This window comes from Chiloscyllium plagiosum, chromosome 34 (assembly GCF_004010195.1).
Source record: "Chiloscyllium plagiosum isolate BGI_BamShark_2017 chromosome 34, ASM401019v2, whole genome shotgun sequence".
Taxonomy (NCBI): Eukaryota; Metazoa; Chordata; class Chondrichthyes; order Orectolobiformes; family Hemiscylliidae; genus Chiloscyllium; species Chiloscyllium plagiosum.
In genome coordinates this window covers 8,267,541-8,287,530 of record NC_057743.1, presented here as the reverse complement: position 1 = coordinate 8,287,530, position 19,990 = coordinate 8,267,541, and the positions used below count along the sequence as shown (strand labels likewise).

Sequence of the window (19,990 nt, the reverse complement as noted above, 5' to 3'; positions counted from 1 at the left end):
GTCCGTTTTACCAGAACAGTCACCTCTGTGGCATCCTCTAACCTTTGCCTTACCACTTTCCCTAGAACTGTTTCATGTTATCTTGGGTCCACTATCCTTGGGGCATATTATACTGCTGCCTGATTTTGGTTAGGGTCTTTCCTAATAATTTTACTTCAAGCAAGTTCTGTAACTCAGTTGCATTTGTTCCTCGGTTACGTCAGGAGGGGCCAACCCACCTTCGGAGGTCGTAGGCAGTTACCTTGGGTCACTCATGGTCACCTGAATTCATGCGTTGTGGGTAGTTTCCTGCCATAGGCTATTTCAGCCAATTAGGAATGCTCAAGGTCTGGATGTGAGGGATTTGAAAACATGGCCAACTCTCAAAAGGTTCAGGACTGATTCTGGGGCTAGATCACAACGCTAAGAAGGCAACTTCTTACCTTGGAAGAGTTGGTCAGTTTAGATGGTGTCCCCAGTGATCCTGCCAACTGTGCCAAGTTGTAGGATTATATTCAAATGATGATTGTAATCAGTGAGTGGCGAAAATTGCCTTTTTATTCAGCAACCGCAGTAGCACAATTCAAGGTGGCAAGAGAATCCTGAAGTACAGTTCTTACCATAGCTGTTTTATACACAGTTTTTACACACAGAATTTTACTGTCATTATGGTGTTACATTGTTTATCTATTGTACACAAAGGTTTGTGTGACTTCTGTCCTGGGGAAACAGGAGATGGTTTAAACATTTGTTAAATGGTGTTACTTCTGATGGGATTAAGTGTCTGCTTGTATAATTAAGAGGTAGCCATGCTGGTATTGAACTGGGGTGGACAAAGTTAAAAATTCCCAAGATAACTTAAGGTTTTATTTAAGTGGCATCTCAGTTCAGACAATGTATTAAAGATGTGATATACATACCTTTGTCTCAGGAATGTGACTTGAACGATGCTTTGGGATTTACATATTAATAAATCAAAGCTTGCAACTAAAAGATAAAAGATTTAACCGCAATCTAGGTTTGTTCAACATGTCACATCAGTTGTATGACACTATGATCTTTTGCTATAAGTTCTGTGACCTATGATCCTGCTCCACTAGCTACCTGATGAAGGACCAGTGCTCTGAAAACTTGTACTTCCAAGTAAACCTGTTGGACCATAACCTGGTGTTGAGATTTTTTAATTAAGTATTAGTACTTTTGTCTTTGTAAGTTAGTACATGTTAAGTAAAACTGTTAGGTCTATATGCTTTAAATAAGTTTGAAATCATAAATGTACTTAATAAAAAGAATAAACAATATTAAACTGATTACCACAGACAGGTTGTGAGATTTGTGTTTGCTATTTGCTGGTGAGAGTTTCTTTCATCCAGGCAATTTCGTGGAGGCGCTGCTTTGATAGTAAAGGGGACAGTGGCCTTGTTTAATGTATTTACTAGTTGGTTAAACTGTTCGTTCCAAAATCTGTTCAGGTCCTGAGAGATGGTTGGTAAGGGCTGATCAATATTATAATCTTTTCATAGTTTTGGGTGAGTCGTGGAAACAGTCGGGAGGGTATTGTTGAATAGGTTAGTAATCTTTGATATTTATTCAGAGGTAGCTTTTGATGTAAATAGGTCTGATTAAGGGTTGAAGATGTGAAGGAGCAGTAATGAGTATGGAAGTAATGTTTTAATTTAGTCTATCCTGCAGCAGTAAAATGCATGACAAAAATGTGGTTTAATGAATGAAAAATGCATTTTCATAAACAACAGGTTACTAAAGTGTAATGAATGAGTGGGAACATGATATTTATGAATATAGTGAGCTGGTGAGTTGTAAAGACACCTATCCCATGTCTGAGCATATTTTGGTTATCCATGGGAAGTCCATGGTTATGTTCCTCTAAGATAGTGAGAACTGATTATATGCAAGTGCTGAATGATATTACTGTTTAGCTTTGTTTCAACAGGTACACAGTATACTGCCTGTATATAATATGCAATAATTCTAAGTATGTCCTTTCCAGGTGAAGGGAAAAGGTGCTTCGGGAAGTTTTGTTGTTGCGTCAAATGCAGGAAAACCAGCAAATAAATCGAAACAGGACAAAAAGGTAAAAGAAATGTTTGCAACAAGTCTAACGATAGTATTAAAGATGTCTTCTATTTCCATTGACCAGTTTTCCACCAGTTTTGCAAATATCTCTGACATTCCAGGAGATTGAGGTGCAAGATATTAGAAAAACAGAGTTTGCTTCAGAGTAGTCAGCATGCCTTTCTGCATGAGATCATGCCTCACAAATTTGTTGGAGTTCTTTGAAGTGACCAGGAAAGCGGTTGAGATGTGCCTCAGGGCTCATTGCTGGGCACATTCCTGTTAGTTATCTATATCAGTGATTTGGATGAGAATATACAAGGCATGAGTAGTAAGTTTGCAGATGACACTAAACGGGTGGTATCGTGGACAGTGAGGAAAGTTATCAAATTACAGCAGGATCTTGATCCACTGAGGAAGTGGACCAAGAAATGACACATGCCGTTTAATATATATAAGTGACGTGTTAAATTTTGGAAAGTCAAATCAAGGTAGGAGCTTCATGGCGAATGGTAAGGACTTAAGGAGTGTAGTGGAACAGAGGGACCTTGTAGTTTAGGTGCATGGTTCTCTGAAAGTGGAGTCACAGGTAGACAGGACAGTGAAGAAGGCTTTTGGCACTCCGTCCTTCATCAGTCAGGGCATTGAGTATAGAAGTTGGGAAGGTATGTTGCAGTTGTACAGGACTTTGGTGAGGCCACACTTGGAGTATTGTGTTCTGTTTGTCACCTTTTTCTATAGGAAGGATGTTATTAAACTGGAAAGAGTGCAGAAGAAATTTACAAAGATGTTGTCAGGACTTAAGGGTCTGAGTTGTAAGGAGAGGTTGGACAAACTAGGAATTTTTTTCTTTAGCACGTAGGCGACTGAGAGGTGATCTTAATGTATAAATTTGAGAAGCATTGATAGGGTGAATGCATTCATTCATTCTTTTTCCCAGGGGTTGGGGAATCGAAGAGGAGCAGGAATCGGTTTAAGGTTAGAAGAGAAAGAATAAAAAGGAACCTGTGGGCAACTTTTTTTCGACAGTTATGCACATGAAATGAGCTGCCAGCAGAAGTGTCTGAGGCAGTTACATTAACATAATTTAAAAGACATGGAAAAAATGGCCATGCTAAATTGCCCATAGTGTTCAGGAATGTGTAGCTTAGGTGCATTAGTTGGGGTAAATGTAGAATAATAGGGTAGAAGAATGGCTCTGGGTGGGTTACTCTTCAGAGCGTCGGTGTGGACCTTTTGGGCCAAATGGCCTGTTTGCACACAGCAGCGATTCTATGAAATACAAGGATGGGAAGTGTTTAGAAGGACATGGGCCAAGTGCAGGGAAATGGCTTTTGTGTGGATGAACAGTTTGGTTGGCATTGACTATTTTGGGCTGAAAGGCCTTTCTGTCTGCTGTAGGACTCCTGACTATTACTCGTTTGTTCAGCACTGTAATTGTGCTGCTTTAGCAGGTAAAGTACACCTGTGTTGAGCCTGACTGATCTCATTTGAAACCACTTTTCTGGTAATATTTATGGGGAAAATCAACAAACTAGGCAAATACTAGAATTTGTTACTAATTTTGTTTGCTGCAGCTTTAAGTTTGTTTTCATCTATAAAATCCCGGACTGCCTGGTGATAATAAGGGTGAAATTATCAATGTTCATTCACTATACTCCAGTGAAACCAACAACAATCTGTATGATTTCAAGTTAATTTGAAAATGAAGAATTTGTTCAATAAATCCTCTTAATATACTCCAGCAACAGTGGGTGAGGTATGATCATAAAAACTACCATTTTTGTGCTTTAACAGCACTTAAAACATTGCACCTTGTTAAATGAGGTGTATTATCCTATTTTACACTATGAACTTATGATTGTTGCTGATCAAGTGTATCACTGGTCCTGCATTACAGTCTGTTCTGATATAATGCGATAGTTCCGTTTCCATGTGATCCCACGTTATAAGAAAATCGCATAGTAGCAGCACCATTTAAACCGATGGACCAGAGTCGCGTTTATAGCCAGTGCAGGTAAGGAAAGTTTGCTTTCTACAAATAATGGCCTAAATTCTTCAATCATGTGGTAGCCAAATCCTGTTGAAGAAATGTGCGTTATAGCAGAACCGACTGTATATATTTGTGGAATAGCATATCGCTGTATGATTCTGATTCCATTCTAAGAAATTCCCAATGTTGAAATTTAGAGTTTGATCTATTGCTCCTTCAGCTTCTGTGTAAATCTAATCATTATTTTGCTTTCTGAAAACTTAAAAAGGATGGATGAGATGATCTTAATACCTTGGTTTCCTGTCTATAAGAATACTTAAATGTGCTTGGCAGCTGATGATAATGGTGCCTGTAGACCCCCTTGACTTGGCACCTGATTTAAACTGCAGTTGAGAAGGGGAAAAACTGTGGCTTGGTTTTCCTGTTGACTGTAAAGAAAATCAGGTCCAGTATGCTAGAATATGCCAAACAAGACTGAATTAATTGGGTTGCTCATAATTTCTTTAAAAGGGTAGTGGAGGAGATTAGTGGAATTGAAAATGTATAGTAACGAAATGTGAATGAGGCATTATTTTTAAATTGAAGCAAGTGTCAATTCAGTCTCTCAATCCTTTGATCTGTTACTTTTTCTCATTATTATGCTGACTACATTTTCAGTGAGGTAGCATTTACTAATCTAGTGTGAAGATACTCAGGTCAAGAATGGTGTTTTGTGCATTTCCTTTTTATTTTAAGTATTCCAACTTTCTCCTTTTCTTGAAGTTCAAATATTCATGTAGCAACGATTTCCATTACCCCAAATCCAAGACACGAGAGAAAATTTCATTTGAGCGGAACTAACTGCTAATAGTTCAGCTGGTATAGAGTGTCAGTCCTGCTGAAATTCAGACTTTAATCCAAATAAAAACTAAAATGTTCACGGAGATTTCAAAAGCAACAACCTAAATTTTGGTATATGTTCCAAGGCAGTCATTTGTCCATGACCTTTTTGAGCATTGTGATTGGTGATTTTTTTCCTCTTGTTATTTTTAACTTAGTGTGTACTAGGATTCCTGCCATAGAACTGGGAACTTTTAATTGATGAGATCTAGGTGATCTCCCGTACTGTATATGGACTTTATCTTTAGCAATTTTAGCCGTTACTAGCGACATTGACAACTGTTTTCAGTTTTCAGTACATCGATATGCTTTTCCAGTTGGAGTAGGAACTTGATCACCTCAAAACTTGCATATAATACCTCTGCTCAGCAAACTTAATATGGACTTTACAGAAGGTAAGTGCTTTATTGCAAACAAAAGCTCTTATTTTTGGTCAAGCCTAGTATTCTTTCTTTTAATAGAAAACTACTTCTTCCGGACCAATGGAGCAGCCAATAAAACTGGAGGATGCTCTCCCACTGGCATTTACAAAGCTGTGTGAACCTAAAGAGGCATCATACAGTCTTATCAAGAAGTATCTTCTTCAATATTATCCCAAACTAAATGCTGAGAGCAGGTATGAAAGTGAAATTTGTGTTCGTGTACTTGTCCAAGGCTACAAACACTCAATCCCTGCTTTGAAATTCAGCCAATTCTTGATCATGATCTGCTTTTCATTGTCACAGAACAATCATTAAAGTTTTTCACTTGTTCAAATGATGTAACCAGGTCAATCCTTAATGTTTTTTTCATAATAGCTGGAAAATGTGGTCTCAGATGATTTAACAAAATTCTTTGGGTTTTACCCCAAATGGAACTTAAGTAAGCAGTGTCACAGGAGGATAAACAGGAGAGAAAGCTGCAATTGAAAATGTCATATTAATAAAGACTGAAGGGAGAGTATGGAATGTGAATGTAGGAAAAGGAAAGAAGAGGCAGAACAGCAATGATATTTGTGTAATAGCAGTATACATACTTTAAAAAGTATCTCTTTGGCAGCTGCATCTCCTTCAACCTCCGCCTGCTGGCAATTAACTGACCAGTAATCAAGAATGACACCTATGTATGTTAGTTATATAACATTTTTTTTGGCAGGGATCTGCCCTTTCCAAATACAAAGTTGATTATTCAGTGATTTTCAATTCACTGCAAGGGGTATTGATGCTTCTGGATATGGCCACCGTATATCTAATCATGTAACATTTTTTGAGATCTTACGTTATACTGTAAGAACTATAAATCATTTCTTACTAACAATTATTTGTGTGCCTGATTGTAGGCCATATTTACTTAAACAAGCTTTGCAAAGAGCCGTAGATAAGGGTCAGCTGGAGCAGATCACTGGCAAGGGAGCATCGGGTACATTTCAGGTACGTATTTCAGGTGCTAACCATGTGTTCAGTGAGATTGGGTCGGGGTTCTGAGGCTCGTTTTGACATACATACATGATCATATTGCATTTAAATGGATTTTCCTTCTTTGGTAGGTGTTTCAAAGTTCTCCTGCTTTTTGCCCTAGTGGTTGAAATTCTGAGATGGTTTAAATAAGTTGGTTATCCTGAACAACCTAAGTTCACTTGGATACCCATCTAACATTTTAATAGTTGGCACCCAAGACAGTTTTCAGTTTGAACACAAGATGGAGCATTTTACAAGAGTGAGTAAAGGGAAAGTTGGCAGTTGCACCTATTAAACTACATGAACTTTCAATGTCTGAACAGAGAACTCTACATTTTGGTTGCCCCTGCAATGCAGTGTCAAAGCTTGATTATGTGAAAATAATTTATTTTTAAAATTACAGTGACTTGAATGTTTTATTGCAGCTCAAAAAGGCTGGAGATAAGCCATTGTTAAGTGGAGGTCCATTTGAGGATGCAATCCTTAGTGCCATAACTGCTATGAATGAACCTAAAACCTGCTCAACAACAGCTCTTAAAAAATATGTCTCTGAGAAAGTTCCTGCAGCAAATTCTAATTTCCAGAGTAAGTCACAACTATCTTTTGTATATTACTTAAATGAAAAATGTAAAATATGAATTGTTTTAAGATCTGACAATTTCTCCTGGAAATTTATTTTCTTAATTGAGAAAGAAGGGCTAGCTTTTCCTGAGATGCTCTTGCTAACCATTGGTTACATACGTATGCATCTTACGGAACATTTTTTAAATTAATGTATGGCTTTTACTGAACTAGTATGTCTTTTCCCTCCACTACTCCATGTCCTTGTTGCAGACCTCCCCACCAGCTTCCCTCTGAAGGGGGCAAAACAATGGGTCCCACTGATAATTCAGGATTCTTTGGCCAGGAAATCCTCTCCAGCTCCTGAAAAGTGATCAGACCAGTTGCAGGAAAACCGAACACATTTGTTTGCTAAAAGTCTTATCATCTTTCTGCTTGGATTTCATTTCCTAAATTTTAAACAGTGCCTTAAGCACAATAATGGCAAGGAACTGATCTTCACTACCACCATCCATAAGGAACTGTTCCTCTGACTGAAGTGAATATTTTTCGCACTCCGCATCCTCTCCCTGTCTAGATCTTCTAGGCCCATCACGTTCAATCCACCAGTATTATCAATGCCTTGAATACTCTGAAAAACTGAGCAAACCCAAAGAATGAAATTCATCATTTTCTGCCATGCACATAGACCAGAGAATATCTCCATTACCATTTTCTTTATGTTCCCAATAAAGGTATGATCTTTTTGAGTTAGAAACCTGCACATTACCCCAGATGTCTCACTACATATTGAGATCTCAAACACCATTTTAGTAATATGTTCTTGTGCAATATTGAATCTAATCAGGAAGAGGAAATGGGATGACGTTAAATGGTTTCCTTTTTCACAGTAAAAATGTTGCCAATATCAGCTCTTCAGTGAATTCTGTTATTTAATTATTTTATACAAATATCTAGGTATGTAAATTTAAGCTTGTGATCTTATCCGCATTGTGGTGATGTAACTTGGCAAAAGCTTTATTTTTTAAATATTTTGTTCTGTGGTTATTTTCCCCTTACTATTGCAACTGAAATGGGTGTGGAAATGGTGACCTTTTCTATCATTACGTTGCCATTAGTATTTTGATCTGTGTTCTGTTGTTTCCAGTGCATATGTTGAAGAGAACGTTGCAGAAGTGTGAAAAAAATGGATGGATTGAACAAATTTCTGGGAAAGGATTCAGTGGCTCCTTTCAACTTTGCTTCCCATTTTATCCCAGGCAAGGAGGCTCTTAATTAACAGGATTTGGAGCGCTTCCGTATTGTATTGACATTTGCAGTTTCTATCAAAAGGGCTTATATCAGCTGCGATCCCCTGATCTGTCACTTGGCTTTTTTTAACGACGACTGTTTTTGATTTAGTTAAACAAACATGAGTTGCATGGTTCATTTTGTGTTCAAAAATGCAGCTTTTAAATTCATTGAACATCTTGAGGAAAATAATGATAATCACCTCACAGGGTTAACAATTGTGAATAATGTTTTCAAAAAGTACCCATGTTCCTTTTGTGTGGTATTTAATTTGACTGTCCATTAGAATTTGATTATAGTTTTTAATGTTGCACTGAATATGCTGGTTCAGCATTGATGTCCAATTCGATGAACTATCTTTTACAAAAAAATGTAAAGAATGGAGAAGAATGCAGAGACTATTCATAATCGTGGTTTGTAGGGATATAAGATTTTAGTAATGTGGATAGATTGGTGAAGCTTGGGCTGTTTCCTTTCAAAGCCATGTTGATTATCCCTAATCAGTCCTTGCCTTTCCAAATACATGTACATCCTGTCCCTCAGGATTCCCTCCAACAACTTGCCCACCACCGATGTCAGGTTCACTGGTCCATAGTTCCCTGGCTTGTCTTTACCACCCTTCTTAAACAGTGGCACCACGTTAGCCAATGGCGGGGAAATCATGTCTCACAAACTTGATTGAGTTTTTTGAGGAAGTAACAAAGAGGATTGATGAGGGCAGAGCTGTAGATGTGATCTATGTGGACTTCAGTAAGGCGTTCGACAAGATTCCACATGGGAGATTTGGTAGCAAGGTTAGATCTCATGGAATACAAGAAGAACTAGCCATTTGCATGTGGTATGTGTATGGAATGTGTATGGAATGAGCTGCCAGAGGAAGTGATGGAGGCTGGTACAATTGCAACATTTAAGAGGCATTTGGATGAGTATATGAATTGGAAGGGTTTGGAGGGATATGGGCCGGTTGCTGGCAGGTGGGAATAGTTTGGGTTGGGATATCTGATCGGCATGGGTGGGTTGGACCGAAAGGTCTGTTTCCATGCTGTACATCTCTATGACTCTAAGAAAGGAAGGTTGAGTTGTGACTTGACGGAGGTGATCGAAATCATGAATATCATGGATTAATGGACAGAGAAACTGTTTATGTTAGACGAATTATGAACCAGAAGACACCAATTCATATAGTTAGCAAAAGAATCAGCAATGTGTGAAAAAGTGTTCTTTATGCAGAAAGCTGGTTAGCATATAGAAATATATTGCCAAAAATTACGATGGAGCCAGATTAAAATTGTGACTTCCGAAAGGGAATTGGTAAGCACCTGAAGAGAACGCTTGCCCAGCTGCGTGGAGTGGATGTGGAAGAGGTCTGACTTGCAAGTTGCCAAAGCTGCCTTATTGGGGATAGGCAGGAGGTGTCAAATGGACAATCCCATTTTGCTTAATCGCTTCTCACTTGATCAAGGACTGAGGAAGGCTCTTTTTTTTACTAAAGTAACATTCCTGATAAATTAAAAAAGAAAGTGGAATGCAGAAAATTCTAGACTGACTAGCATGACCTTGGTCATTGGTAACATTTTAGAGTCCCATTATTAAGGGTGAGACTGCGGAATACTTGGAAGTGCATGGTAAAATAGGGTTGAGTCAGCAGAATTTTGTCAAGGGAAGGTCATGCTTGACAAATTGTTAGAATTGTTTGAGGAGGTATCGAGCATGTTATGCAAAGGAAAGCCAGTGGACATAGTCTATTTGAATTTCCAGAAGACCTTTGATATGGTGCTGCACAAGAGACTGCTAAATAAGAACCCACGGTTTTAGGTGCAAGGCATTGTCATGGGTGTAAGGTAGAGATTTGGGGATGAAGAGGTCGTTTTCACAACAGCATCTGGTGACTAATGGAGTCCTGCAGAGACAATAACTGTTCCATGTGTGGGCGAAGGAACTGAGATTTGTTGATTTTGCAGATGACACAAAAAAATTGTGGTGAACACTCGTGTTGGGGAGGCTGCAGAAGGATGCGAATAAAAGTGGTAGATGGCAAGTGTGAGATTATGCACTTCGGTAGGAAGAATTGAGGCATGTACTATTTTCTAAATTGCAACGGCTTTGCAAATCTGGTGCACAAAGGGACTTAGGTATCCTTGTTCAGGATTCTCTTAATTGGTAGGTTCAGTTGGCAATTCAGAAGGTAGATGGAATGCTAATATTAATTTCAAGAGGGCTAGAATGTAACAACAGTGATGTAATGCCAAAGCTCTCTAAGACTGTGGGTATACCATACTTGGAATATTGGGAGGAGTTCTGGGCCTTGTATGTAAGGAAGGATGTGCTGCCATTAAATGGGACCTAGAAGAGATTTACAAGAATGATTCCCATGGATGAAGGAGGTTCACTGGATCTGAAATGTTAACTGATTTCTCTCCACAGCTGCTGCCAGACTTGCTGAGTATTTCCAGCAACTTCTGTTTTTGTTTCTGGTTTTCAGCATCCACAGTTCGTTCTTTTTTTATTCTGCTCTATATTTAATAAAGCATTAAGCTCTTACTTTTAAGATTTCTTTGTTTTGCACAGCACTAATTCTGGCTAAATATTTTTACCATTTTTCTTTAGCCCTAGTATCCTATTCCCAGAAAAGAAACATCAGGAAGAAGAGGAAGAATCTGAGGAGGAGGAGGAGGAGGAGGACGACGAGGATGAGTCAGAATCAGAAGAGGATGAATCTGATGATGAACCACCTAAAAAAAGGTAGCTGAGTTTCATTTAGTATTAATCTTTTTTTGAGGGTGTACATTTCTGCAAGAATAAAGAGTTGCTTATGATAAGTATCAGTGTTCTGGCCTTAGTATCCAGCTCATCAATTGTGATGTTTGAATCTGTGGGATGCACAAGTATTTGAAATCAATAAAGCCTTAGCTGAGATAAAACTGGAGATTTGAAATCTTGGAGATTTGATACAAGGTAAATTATTCAAAATACACAGCAGATCCCATCACCTGTGAAGAGAATAGGTGTCAAAACTGTCAGAACATTGACAGCTTAAAGCTTAGAATTGTTCTGTTCTTAACCGATGTTGAAAGTCTAGCGTTGAATTTAACAATTCATATTCAAAAGTGATTCTTACAGTAGAGAGAGTTTTTAAACTTTCTATTTCAATTAAACTGAGTCAATTTTATAAAATGTGTTGGTTGCATAGCAATGAACAAATAAGAGACATTGATAAATTGCCAGATTTTTGCCATTTGACTGCAATATATGGGCTGCTGAGTAGCTATTTCTCATTTACAACCTGAAACAGACACAAGGCAGTTCCGCGAGCCAAGGCCAAGCTGCAGAAACGAAAAGCTGCCACGTCGAAAAAAGCAGTTGCTGCTAAGAGGAGCACGTCGTCAAGAAAAGCACCAGCAAAAAAAACAGCTAAAAAGTCCAGGTCCTCACCAGTGAAGTTGGCCAAAAAACCTGCGGTGGTTAAAAAGCCTCTGCGTGGGTCTCTTAAGTCTCCAGCAACTCCAAAGAAGGTGAAAGGACCCACCAAGACCACAAGGCATTCACAGAGGCAGAGAAAGTAGCAAAGGCAAACGTGGAATGCTTTTCTTTGGTGGTGCATGGTTTTGTCTATTTGAAACATGCCACGTGACATGATAACTTTTCTGCAGCTAACCTAGAAAAAGTAGAAACTTATTTTTAGATAATTATGTAGAATGCTATTTTAGATAAGCTGTTGGACATCAACTTGTTTCAAGAAGGTTTTTATTAGTTTAATGGGTTTTAACACTTTATATTTAAGTGTGTGACCTTATGATGAAATAGTAAGCAACACACTTGGTTTTTACCTTTTAAGTGGGGAGCAAACACAATTGTTGGTTGACTTAAATGAATATCATGGTTTTGGAAAATTCATTTGTTGCTGTAATTTTTTATAAGGTGATATCTGACCTCCATAGTTGACGGATTCTTCCTGGGGTGACAATGGCTTCGTGATAATGTCACTAAGCTAACAATCAGAGGCCCAGACTAATGCTGTGATGTATGTGTTCAAATCCTATAATGGCAGCTGATAGAATTTAAGTTCAGTGAATAAAACCACAATGGTGCCCATGAAGCTATCATCAATTGTTGGAAAACTAAAAATCTATCTGGTTCACTAGTGGCCACTAAGGAAGGAAATCTGCCATCCTTACCAGCTGACCTAAATATAATTCCAGATGCTCAGCAGTTCATACATCACATTAAAGTAAATCTTGAAGATGATGTTTCCGTTAAGGTATATGCAGCAGCTTGGAAGATACCGTGGAGATCTTATTGTGTTTAATGAGGAAAAAATGTTAACGCTGATGCATTCAAAAAATTGGTTACACTCTGTAATAAAATTTCAAAAGGAACATTGTTTGGGGAAAGCTCATTTGTGCCATGATAGAGTGAGATCAGACATTAAGATTTTCTCATGAAACTAAAGGGGAGAGCCCCAAAATGAGGATGGTGAAAATCTTTTGCTTTGGCCTGTCTTCACCCATTACGGTCAGGTGTTATCTTAAGTTCATTAATATTGTTCAAAGTCCCTGTATGATTTGTATTGGAGATCAGTGTAATGAAAATCACCTTGTACACATTGTATGTGTATTGATGAATGTTGCTACTCTATTTTACTTTTTGATAATTGCATTAGTGTCAGATTTGTTGAAGTACAGTACTTGCATGCAGCACCATTTTGTTAAGCTTTTTTCTGTAATCTTGTCTCACTTAGTAAAAAATACTGTACATTGTATATTGTTGTCAACAATCATTTACAGCTTGCCTTGACAACACGTGAATTGTTGCAGCAAGATTAGCCTTGGTTTTCCTTTACTCATGAGCTGCTTTCAGCTTAAAATAAGCATTTTTTCATATGATAAAGGGGGGAAAATTTAGAACAGTGGTTCAGTCTGTTGTGTATTCATCAACCTATATTAGCACTAAAGAGAGAGACTGCAGCTGAAAGTTTACCCATTCATTTCTGTTCAAAAATAGGAAACACTCAGGTCAGACAGCAGCAGTAGAGAGAAACAAAGTTGTGCCAAGATTCTGTCTATCTAATTTAATTTCAATTTCCAGTATCAGATTGTTTTTATGACCATCTTTAATTTTGCCTATGAATTGAGATTATGACTGGTCCAAAATGTTTATGGTTAATACCGGTTTTAATCCTATTTTAAAATACATTTTTGCTGTTTAGTTTGTTACAAAGACAAATTCAGAATAATCTAGCAATATGCAAATTAGTTGGAATAAGGGAGTTTCTCTACATTGTGAAAGCTGAAGAGGCAAATCTGCCATGCTACAGAACCAATAGTCAATCAAATATCTACCAGCACAGAACTTGTCTGCATTATAACTAAACCTAAGAATCTTCAGTAGTGCACATAGAGCGAAGACCTTTAAAATAAGTTATGCAGGTTCAACATGTTGAACTCACTACATCCCAATTAGTTGCATATTAAAATGGCTGATTTTGATGCAAGTGAACCCAATTCACAAACCTTATTAGTGTAAGCCTAAATAGGTACCACTTATCTCTTCATATCAGCAATTTATCAGGCTTTTCATTTGAGACCATGAGCTACACCCCCCTCCCTGATGTAGAAATTATGGTTTGATACCACCAAACACAGATGACTCCCAAGGGAAGCCTACTGCACTCTTTAACCTCCTGAATATGTGCAGAATGCTAAGGGGCACTGGACGTTTATGCATCAACTTGGCAAAGACAGGCAAGTCTAACTCTGACTGAGGGAGATAAAATAGGAGGCCATGCAGTTGAGCCAAGAAGGCGTTTGATGACTTCAAAACCTTAATATGTTTTGTTACTGTCTGCATATTGTATAGGCAGCTAGATCCCAAGGGGTTGAGGTTCTGATTGCTATGACTGGGAATCGTAGAGGTGCTGGTTGTGGTATGTGTATGGGGAAGAGGAGCTTCACTGTGTTTTCTGCCACCAGAGAATATGGTGAACTTGGCTAAAACCTCAATGGCAAGTAACTCTCTCACATTATGTTCAATGTCTGTTAAATATCATTGCTACCTCGTATAGAGACTGTCTTGGGTTGTGAGACCTCAGCTCCATATTCAGGTAAGTTTACTTTGAATTAAATCCCTTTGTAATACATTGTGTAATAAAATCCCCACTTACAGCATCTGAGATATTTTATCAAAGTATTAATCCTCAGTTGAAAGCTTACTCATTTAAAATCGTTACCGAGGTGGTTTCTAGGGAAAAGTGATATGATGTTATGACAGGTCATTGATGTTGATTGCAATGGGAATGTCAATAGAATCCATTGCTTCTTGTCTAAGATCTGAGAGCTGAAACGGCCCAGTTGAAGTTATGAACTGCTGAATACCTTTAATAAAAGCTAATACCTTTCACCATTGCTATAAAATGTTTTCATATTTTTAAGATATGGAGGTGCTGGCATTAGACTAGGGTGGACAAAGTTAAAAATAATGCACCAGGTTATAGTCCAACAGGTTTATTTGGAAGTACTAGCTTTCGGAGTGCTGCTCCTTAGGTCGCGAGTGGAGTAGGATCATAAGGCACAGAATTGTTAACACTGTTACTACTCTGCTTTTATTACTGTTTTAGTTTTGCTGGCATTTGGAGTCACATTAATGTTCTTGCATTAAAATAGGTTCATATTTGAGAATTGTTTGGGATGCACTGCTTTACATTTTTAAAAACAGGTGGGGTGTAAATTATTATTAAAACCAGCACTGGTATAAATGGCACAAAACCTTGCTGCTATTTGCCCATTAGTCATCCTTGTTTTAGGTCAGGCTGTCCTGTAGGTGGCTTCTCACCACCCTTGAATCTTCAGGTGGTCTTTTTAGTCAGCATGTCCTTTCCATTATCGCTTAATGATCAGTTACTTATGCCTTCTGTCACTTCTCTCTTGCCATAAACTATGTTTGGGAATTAGAAAACTGGGTTAGAAACAACTGTTAAACTTACCTTGTATCGGAATAAGGTCAGAGATGGCTTGAATGGATTGGGAAAGGATCTTAGTGGAAAAGGCAGTTGGGGAGTAGAAGCAAATGTATAAGAAAATAACTTATAGGAAAATATCCCAGTGTGGATGAAAAATTCTAGGACAGGGATAAACTGTCCCTGGTTAATCAAATTGCAGGGCAGGGGGGCATCAATGTAGCAAAAATTGGTGGTGAATTTTAAAAGCTAACAGAAGATTACCAAAAGAAAAAAGAAAATAAACTGAGGGCAAACACGAAGTAATATAAAAGCAACACATAAAAAGAAAAAGACCACTGAACAATGGGAAGTAATAATGTGGAGGCAAGAAATGGCAAAGTAGTTCAGTATATACTCTGCATCAGTGGTCACCTTTGACGACATCAGTAACATTGCAAAATTACTAAATAAATGATTAAAGCTTATGGGGGGGAAAAAAGCTATCGATAGAGAAGAAAGTACTAGGAAAAGTAATGGAGCTAAAGTCCCCTGGATCTGATGAGTTATAACCCAGGATTTTAAAAGTAGTTGTTGCAGAGGTACAGAACGCACTGCAAATAATTTTACCAGAATGTTTAATTTCTGTAAAAGTCAGAAGATTTTAAAAAACATATTATCATTCAAAAAGGGGTAGGAGATATGAAAAAGTTCACTATATGCCAGTCAGCTTAACATTTGTTGGGACAATGTTAAAATTATTATGAAGGATATAATAATTGCAGCTGAGTAAACATAATATAACAGCAGTGTCAGTATGGCTTCATAAGGGGAAAACATGCCTGTTTACAGTTCTTTGAGGAGATAATGAACAGGATAAATAAAGGGGAGGTAATAGATGCAATGTTTTGGATTTCCAAAAGGTGTTCAATAAAGTTCTAGACTTGATTACTAAAGATCCTATGTTGTAGAGTATTATGAATAGAGGAATGCCTACCTAATAACGGACAGCAATGAATAATGATGGCATTCTTGGGTGTTTTGCCCAGTCAAAAATGTAGCAGATATGTGGAGCTATAACTGCCATGGAATAATGCTTTGTATTGCCACTTCAATTGAACCAGAGCCCACTCTGGAAATGAACCTATCACTGCTGAATCATTTTGGGAGCGATAAAACAGTTATGAATGAGGTGAGCAAATGCTACGATACAACTGTCAATTCACATTGTTTGGGTGGGGCTAACTGATAAATAATGGGAAATGTAGACAACATTACTTGGGTTCCTGAAACAGCATGAATGATATGCAGCATAAAAAGTAGCAACTATTGAACCAAACTGAATTATTCATTATTTTGTTCCAACAAAGGGTTCTTGAACAGAATAGATAGGGACACTTTATCTACTCCTGAGCTGCAGAATTTAAACCTTCTCTTGGATTAACCTAATATTATACTAGTATATCTACAGCTATAGAGTCAAAATTAATCAACGGTGGCACAGTGGCTCAGTCATTAGCACTGCAGCCTCACAGCACCAGGCACCCGGGTTTGATTCCAGCCTCAGGCGACTGTGTGGAGTTTTCACATTCTCCCTGTGTCTGCATGGGTTTCCTCCAGGTGCTCCGGTTTCCTCCCACAGTCCAAAGATGTGCAGGTCAGGTGAATTGGCCATGTTAGATAGTCCACAGTGTTCAGGGATATGGCAGTGAGGAGTAATTGGTTTCAGTGGGATACTCTTCGGAGAGTCTGGATTTGTAGGGCCGAAGAACCAGTTTCTATGGAAGTTACAACAATTTATTGATGGGTCACTGTGTGAACTTCACTCAGGCCTTTCCAAGATGTTTGATACTTTTCGAACAGGGTATATCCGTTGTCCTACAAAACTCTCTCTACGTGTAGTGGTTTGCACTGTTTAGAAAAGTGTTACAGAAATGTTTTTAATATTAGCATTGGCAATTGTTTGTCAGAGATGAACACGTTCATGGAGCTGAAGAAAAATGTGATTGGCAATATCCTCTGGTCACCTGCCAGCTGTATCATTAATTTAAAGTCAGACAATCATGTGCCTTCAAGCGCAAGCAAGATAATGGTTAAAATCATCTTTAACCTTAGTGTATTTTTAAATGTAACAGCCAAGGGAGGCAATTGAATCACGATACATGAATTAAATTCTTTGTAAGAGTGGTGGCTCTTGTGTCTTTTTTCCGGACTGAAACGTCAATTTTCCTGCTTCTCGTGTGCTGCCTGACCTGCTGTACTTGAATTAAATGACATCCTCAATAGAGCATTTTGATTAGATTCCTTAAAGTGTGGAAACGGATCCTCCAGCCCAACAAGTTGGCACTAACCCTACGAAGAGCAACCCACTCAGACCCATTCCCCTGACTAATGCACCTAACACTAAGGGCAATTTAGAATGGCCAATTCACCTGATCTGCACATCTTTGGACTGTGGGAGAAAACCGGAGCACCCAGAGGGAAACCCACACAGACACGGGGAGAATGTGCAAACTCCACGCAGACAGTTGCCTGAGGCAGGAATTGAACCTGGGTCCATGGCATTGTGAGGCAGCAGTGCTAACTACTGTGCCACCTGTCTATTACTTGGTAGAGATTTCTGACTTGATTTTATAGCCATGCTATTTATATGGTTGGTCCAGATCAGTTTCTGGTCAATGGGAACTCCCAGAATGTCTCGCTGCAAAAGGACGCAGACTGCATCTATGGAATGTGGGTATCACTGGCTAGTCAGCATTTACAGTATTTCGCGTTCGAGAAGATCTTAGTGGGCTGCTTTCTTGAACCAGGCTAGTCTATGCCCTTGTGGGAATTCCAGGATTTTAACCCAGTGACAGTGAAAGATGGTGAGTGGCTTGGAGAGGATCTTTTAAGTGATTATATTTCCATGTATCTGCTGTCCTGGTCCTTCTAGTTGCATATGGTTTGCGTATGAAAAATGCCATTTAAGGATATTTGGTGAATTTCTTTAGTCATCTTTTAGATAGCACATGCTGCTGCTGCTGAATGTTAGTGGTGGAAGGAGTGGATGTGATGCCAATCAAGTGATTGCTTTGGCTTGGATGGTGTCAAACCTCTTGTGTTGTTGGAGCTACAACCAGCCAGGCAAGTGGGGAACATTGAATCAGACTCCTGACTTGTTCCTAGTAGACAGTGGACAGGGTCTGGGGAGTCCGGACGTGAGACACTCAATACAGCATTCCTAGCCTCTGATCTGTTCTTGTAATCACACACCTCCCACATAGATACGCCTGTCAAGAAGGAACAATACCTTGTCTGCCTCAGGTGGCATACAAAATTCAGTATCTTCTCAAAGACCCTCACCAACCTTTACAGATGCACCATTGAAAGCATTCTATCCGAGTTCGTAATGGTGTGATACAGCAACTTTTTGCCCAGGGCCATAAACTACAGAAATTTGAGTGCACAGGCAAGATCACCACAGAAGCCAACCTCCCAGCCATGCACTCCATTTATACTTCTCATTGCTATGAAAAGGCTGTCAACATCATTAAAGATCCCTCCCACCCTGATAGCACTCTGTTCCAACCTCTTTCGTCAGACAAGATGCAAAACCTTGAACACATGCATCAACAGGTTCAAGAACAGCTTCCCTGCTTTTATTAGACTACTGAACTAATTTCAAATAATGTTGATCTTCCTTTGTGCACATGCATCAACAGGTTCAAGAACAGCTTCCCTGCTTTTATTAGACTACTGAACTAACTTCAAATAATGTTGATCTTCCTTTGTGCACCTCCTGTGCAGCCATAACCTGATATAATTTGTATGACCTTCTTCGTTATGACCTGTCTTTACTGCTCACAAAACAAAATGTTCACTGTACTTCGGTACATGTGACTACAATAAATCAAATCAAATATATGGTGAGTCAAATTGAGTCGCTCTTATGCCAGTATCTGAGGAGTTAGAGGGAAAGCTATTGATAAGGCAGCTGCATAATGGTTGTGCTTAGGACAGTACCTCGAGGAACTCCTGCAATGATATCCTGTTACTGAGATGAATGATCTTCAACAACCTGAAATATCTTCCATTGTGCCATGTATGAAACAAACCAGAGTTTTCCTTTTGATGTCCATTGTCTCCAGTTTGTTCAAGTTCCATATCAAGGACATCATTCTCACTCTCTCCTCTTGACTTCAGCTTCTTCCTCCTTTTGACCAAGGCTGTAATAAGGTCAGAAGTTAAGTTGGCCTTACAGAGCACAAATTGAGTGACAGTGGGCAGGTTATTGTGGGGTAAGTGCTGCCTTAAGACCCTGTTGACATCACTTCCATCACTCTACTGATGATTGAAAGTAGGCTTGACAGTGCAGTAATTGACTGGGTTGGATTTGTCCTTTTTGTCTACAGGACATACCTGGACAATTTTTCGCATTGTCAGGGAGATGCCAATGTTGCAGCTGTACTGGAACAGCTTGGCCAGGGTTGTGGCTAGTTCTGAAGCACAAATCTTCACTATATTACCAGGATGTTATCAAGGCCCAAATATTGTAAACAGCGCCTTCAGCTGTTTAATAATAAGGTGAGTGAATCGATTGGTTAAAGGTAGCATTTGTGAGATGGGAGACCTGAGGAAGCTAAAATGGATCGTCCACTCGATACTTCTGGCTGAAGGTGTTTGCAAATGCTTCAACCTTGTCTTCAGCACTTATGTGCTGGGCTCCCCTATCATTGAGGATGGGAATATTATGAAGCCGCCTCCTCCAGCAACCTGTTTACTTGTCCACCACGATTCTTTACTGGATGTGGCCAGACATAAGAACTTGGATCTGATCTATTGGTTGAAGGAGCACTTCTCTGTGTT

General features: G+C 38.9%; 1 protein-coding gene across 2 annotated transcripts in view; it reads left to right on the top strand.

Moving 5' to 3' along the window:
• The window catches only part of hp1bp3 (heterochromatin protein 1, binding protein 3), a 34,838-nt gene extending 21,868 nt beyond the window's left edge, over positions 1 to 12,970 (top strand). For both annotated transcript variants that reach the window (XM_043675550.1, XM_043675551.1), the window contains exons 6-12: positions 1,988 to 2,071; positions 5,386 to 5,540; positions 6,243 to 6,333; positions 6,786 to 6,945; positions 8,069 to 8,180; positions 10,819 to 10,953; positions 11,504 to 12,970. In XM_043675550.1, coding sequence (XP_043531485.1) covers positions 1,988 to 2,071; positions 5,386 to 5,540; positions 6,243 to 6,333; positions 6,786 to 6,945; positions 8,069 to 8,180; positions 10,819 to 10,953; positions 11,504 to 11,774 — 1,008 coding nt within the window. In that variant the 3' untranslated portion in view covers positions 11,775 to 12,970. The remainder of the gene's footprint in view (positions 1 to 1,987; positions 2,072 to 5,385; positions 5,541 to 6,242; positions 6,334 to 6,785; positions 6,946 to 8,068; positions 8,181 to 10,818; positions 10,954 to 11,503) is intronic.
• The last annotated feature ends 7,020 nt before the right edge of the window (positions 12,971 to 19,990 follow it).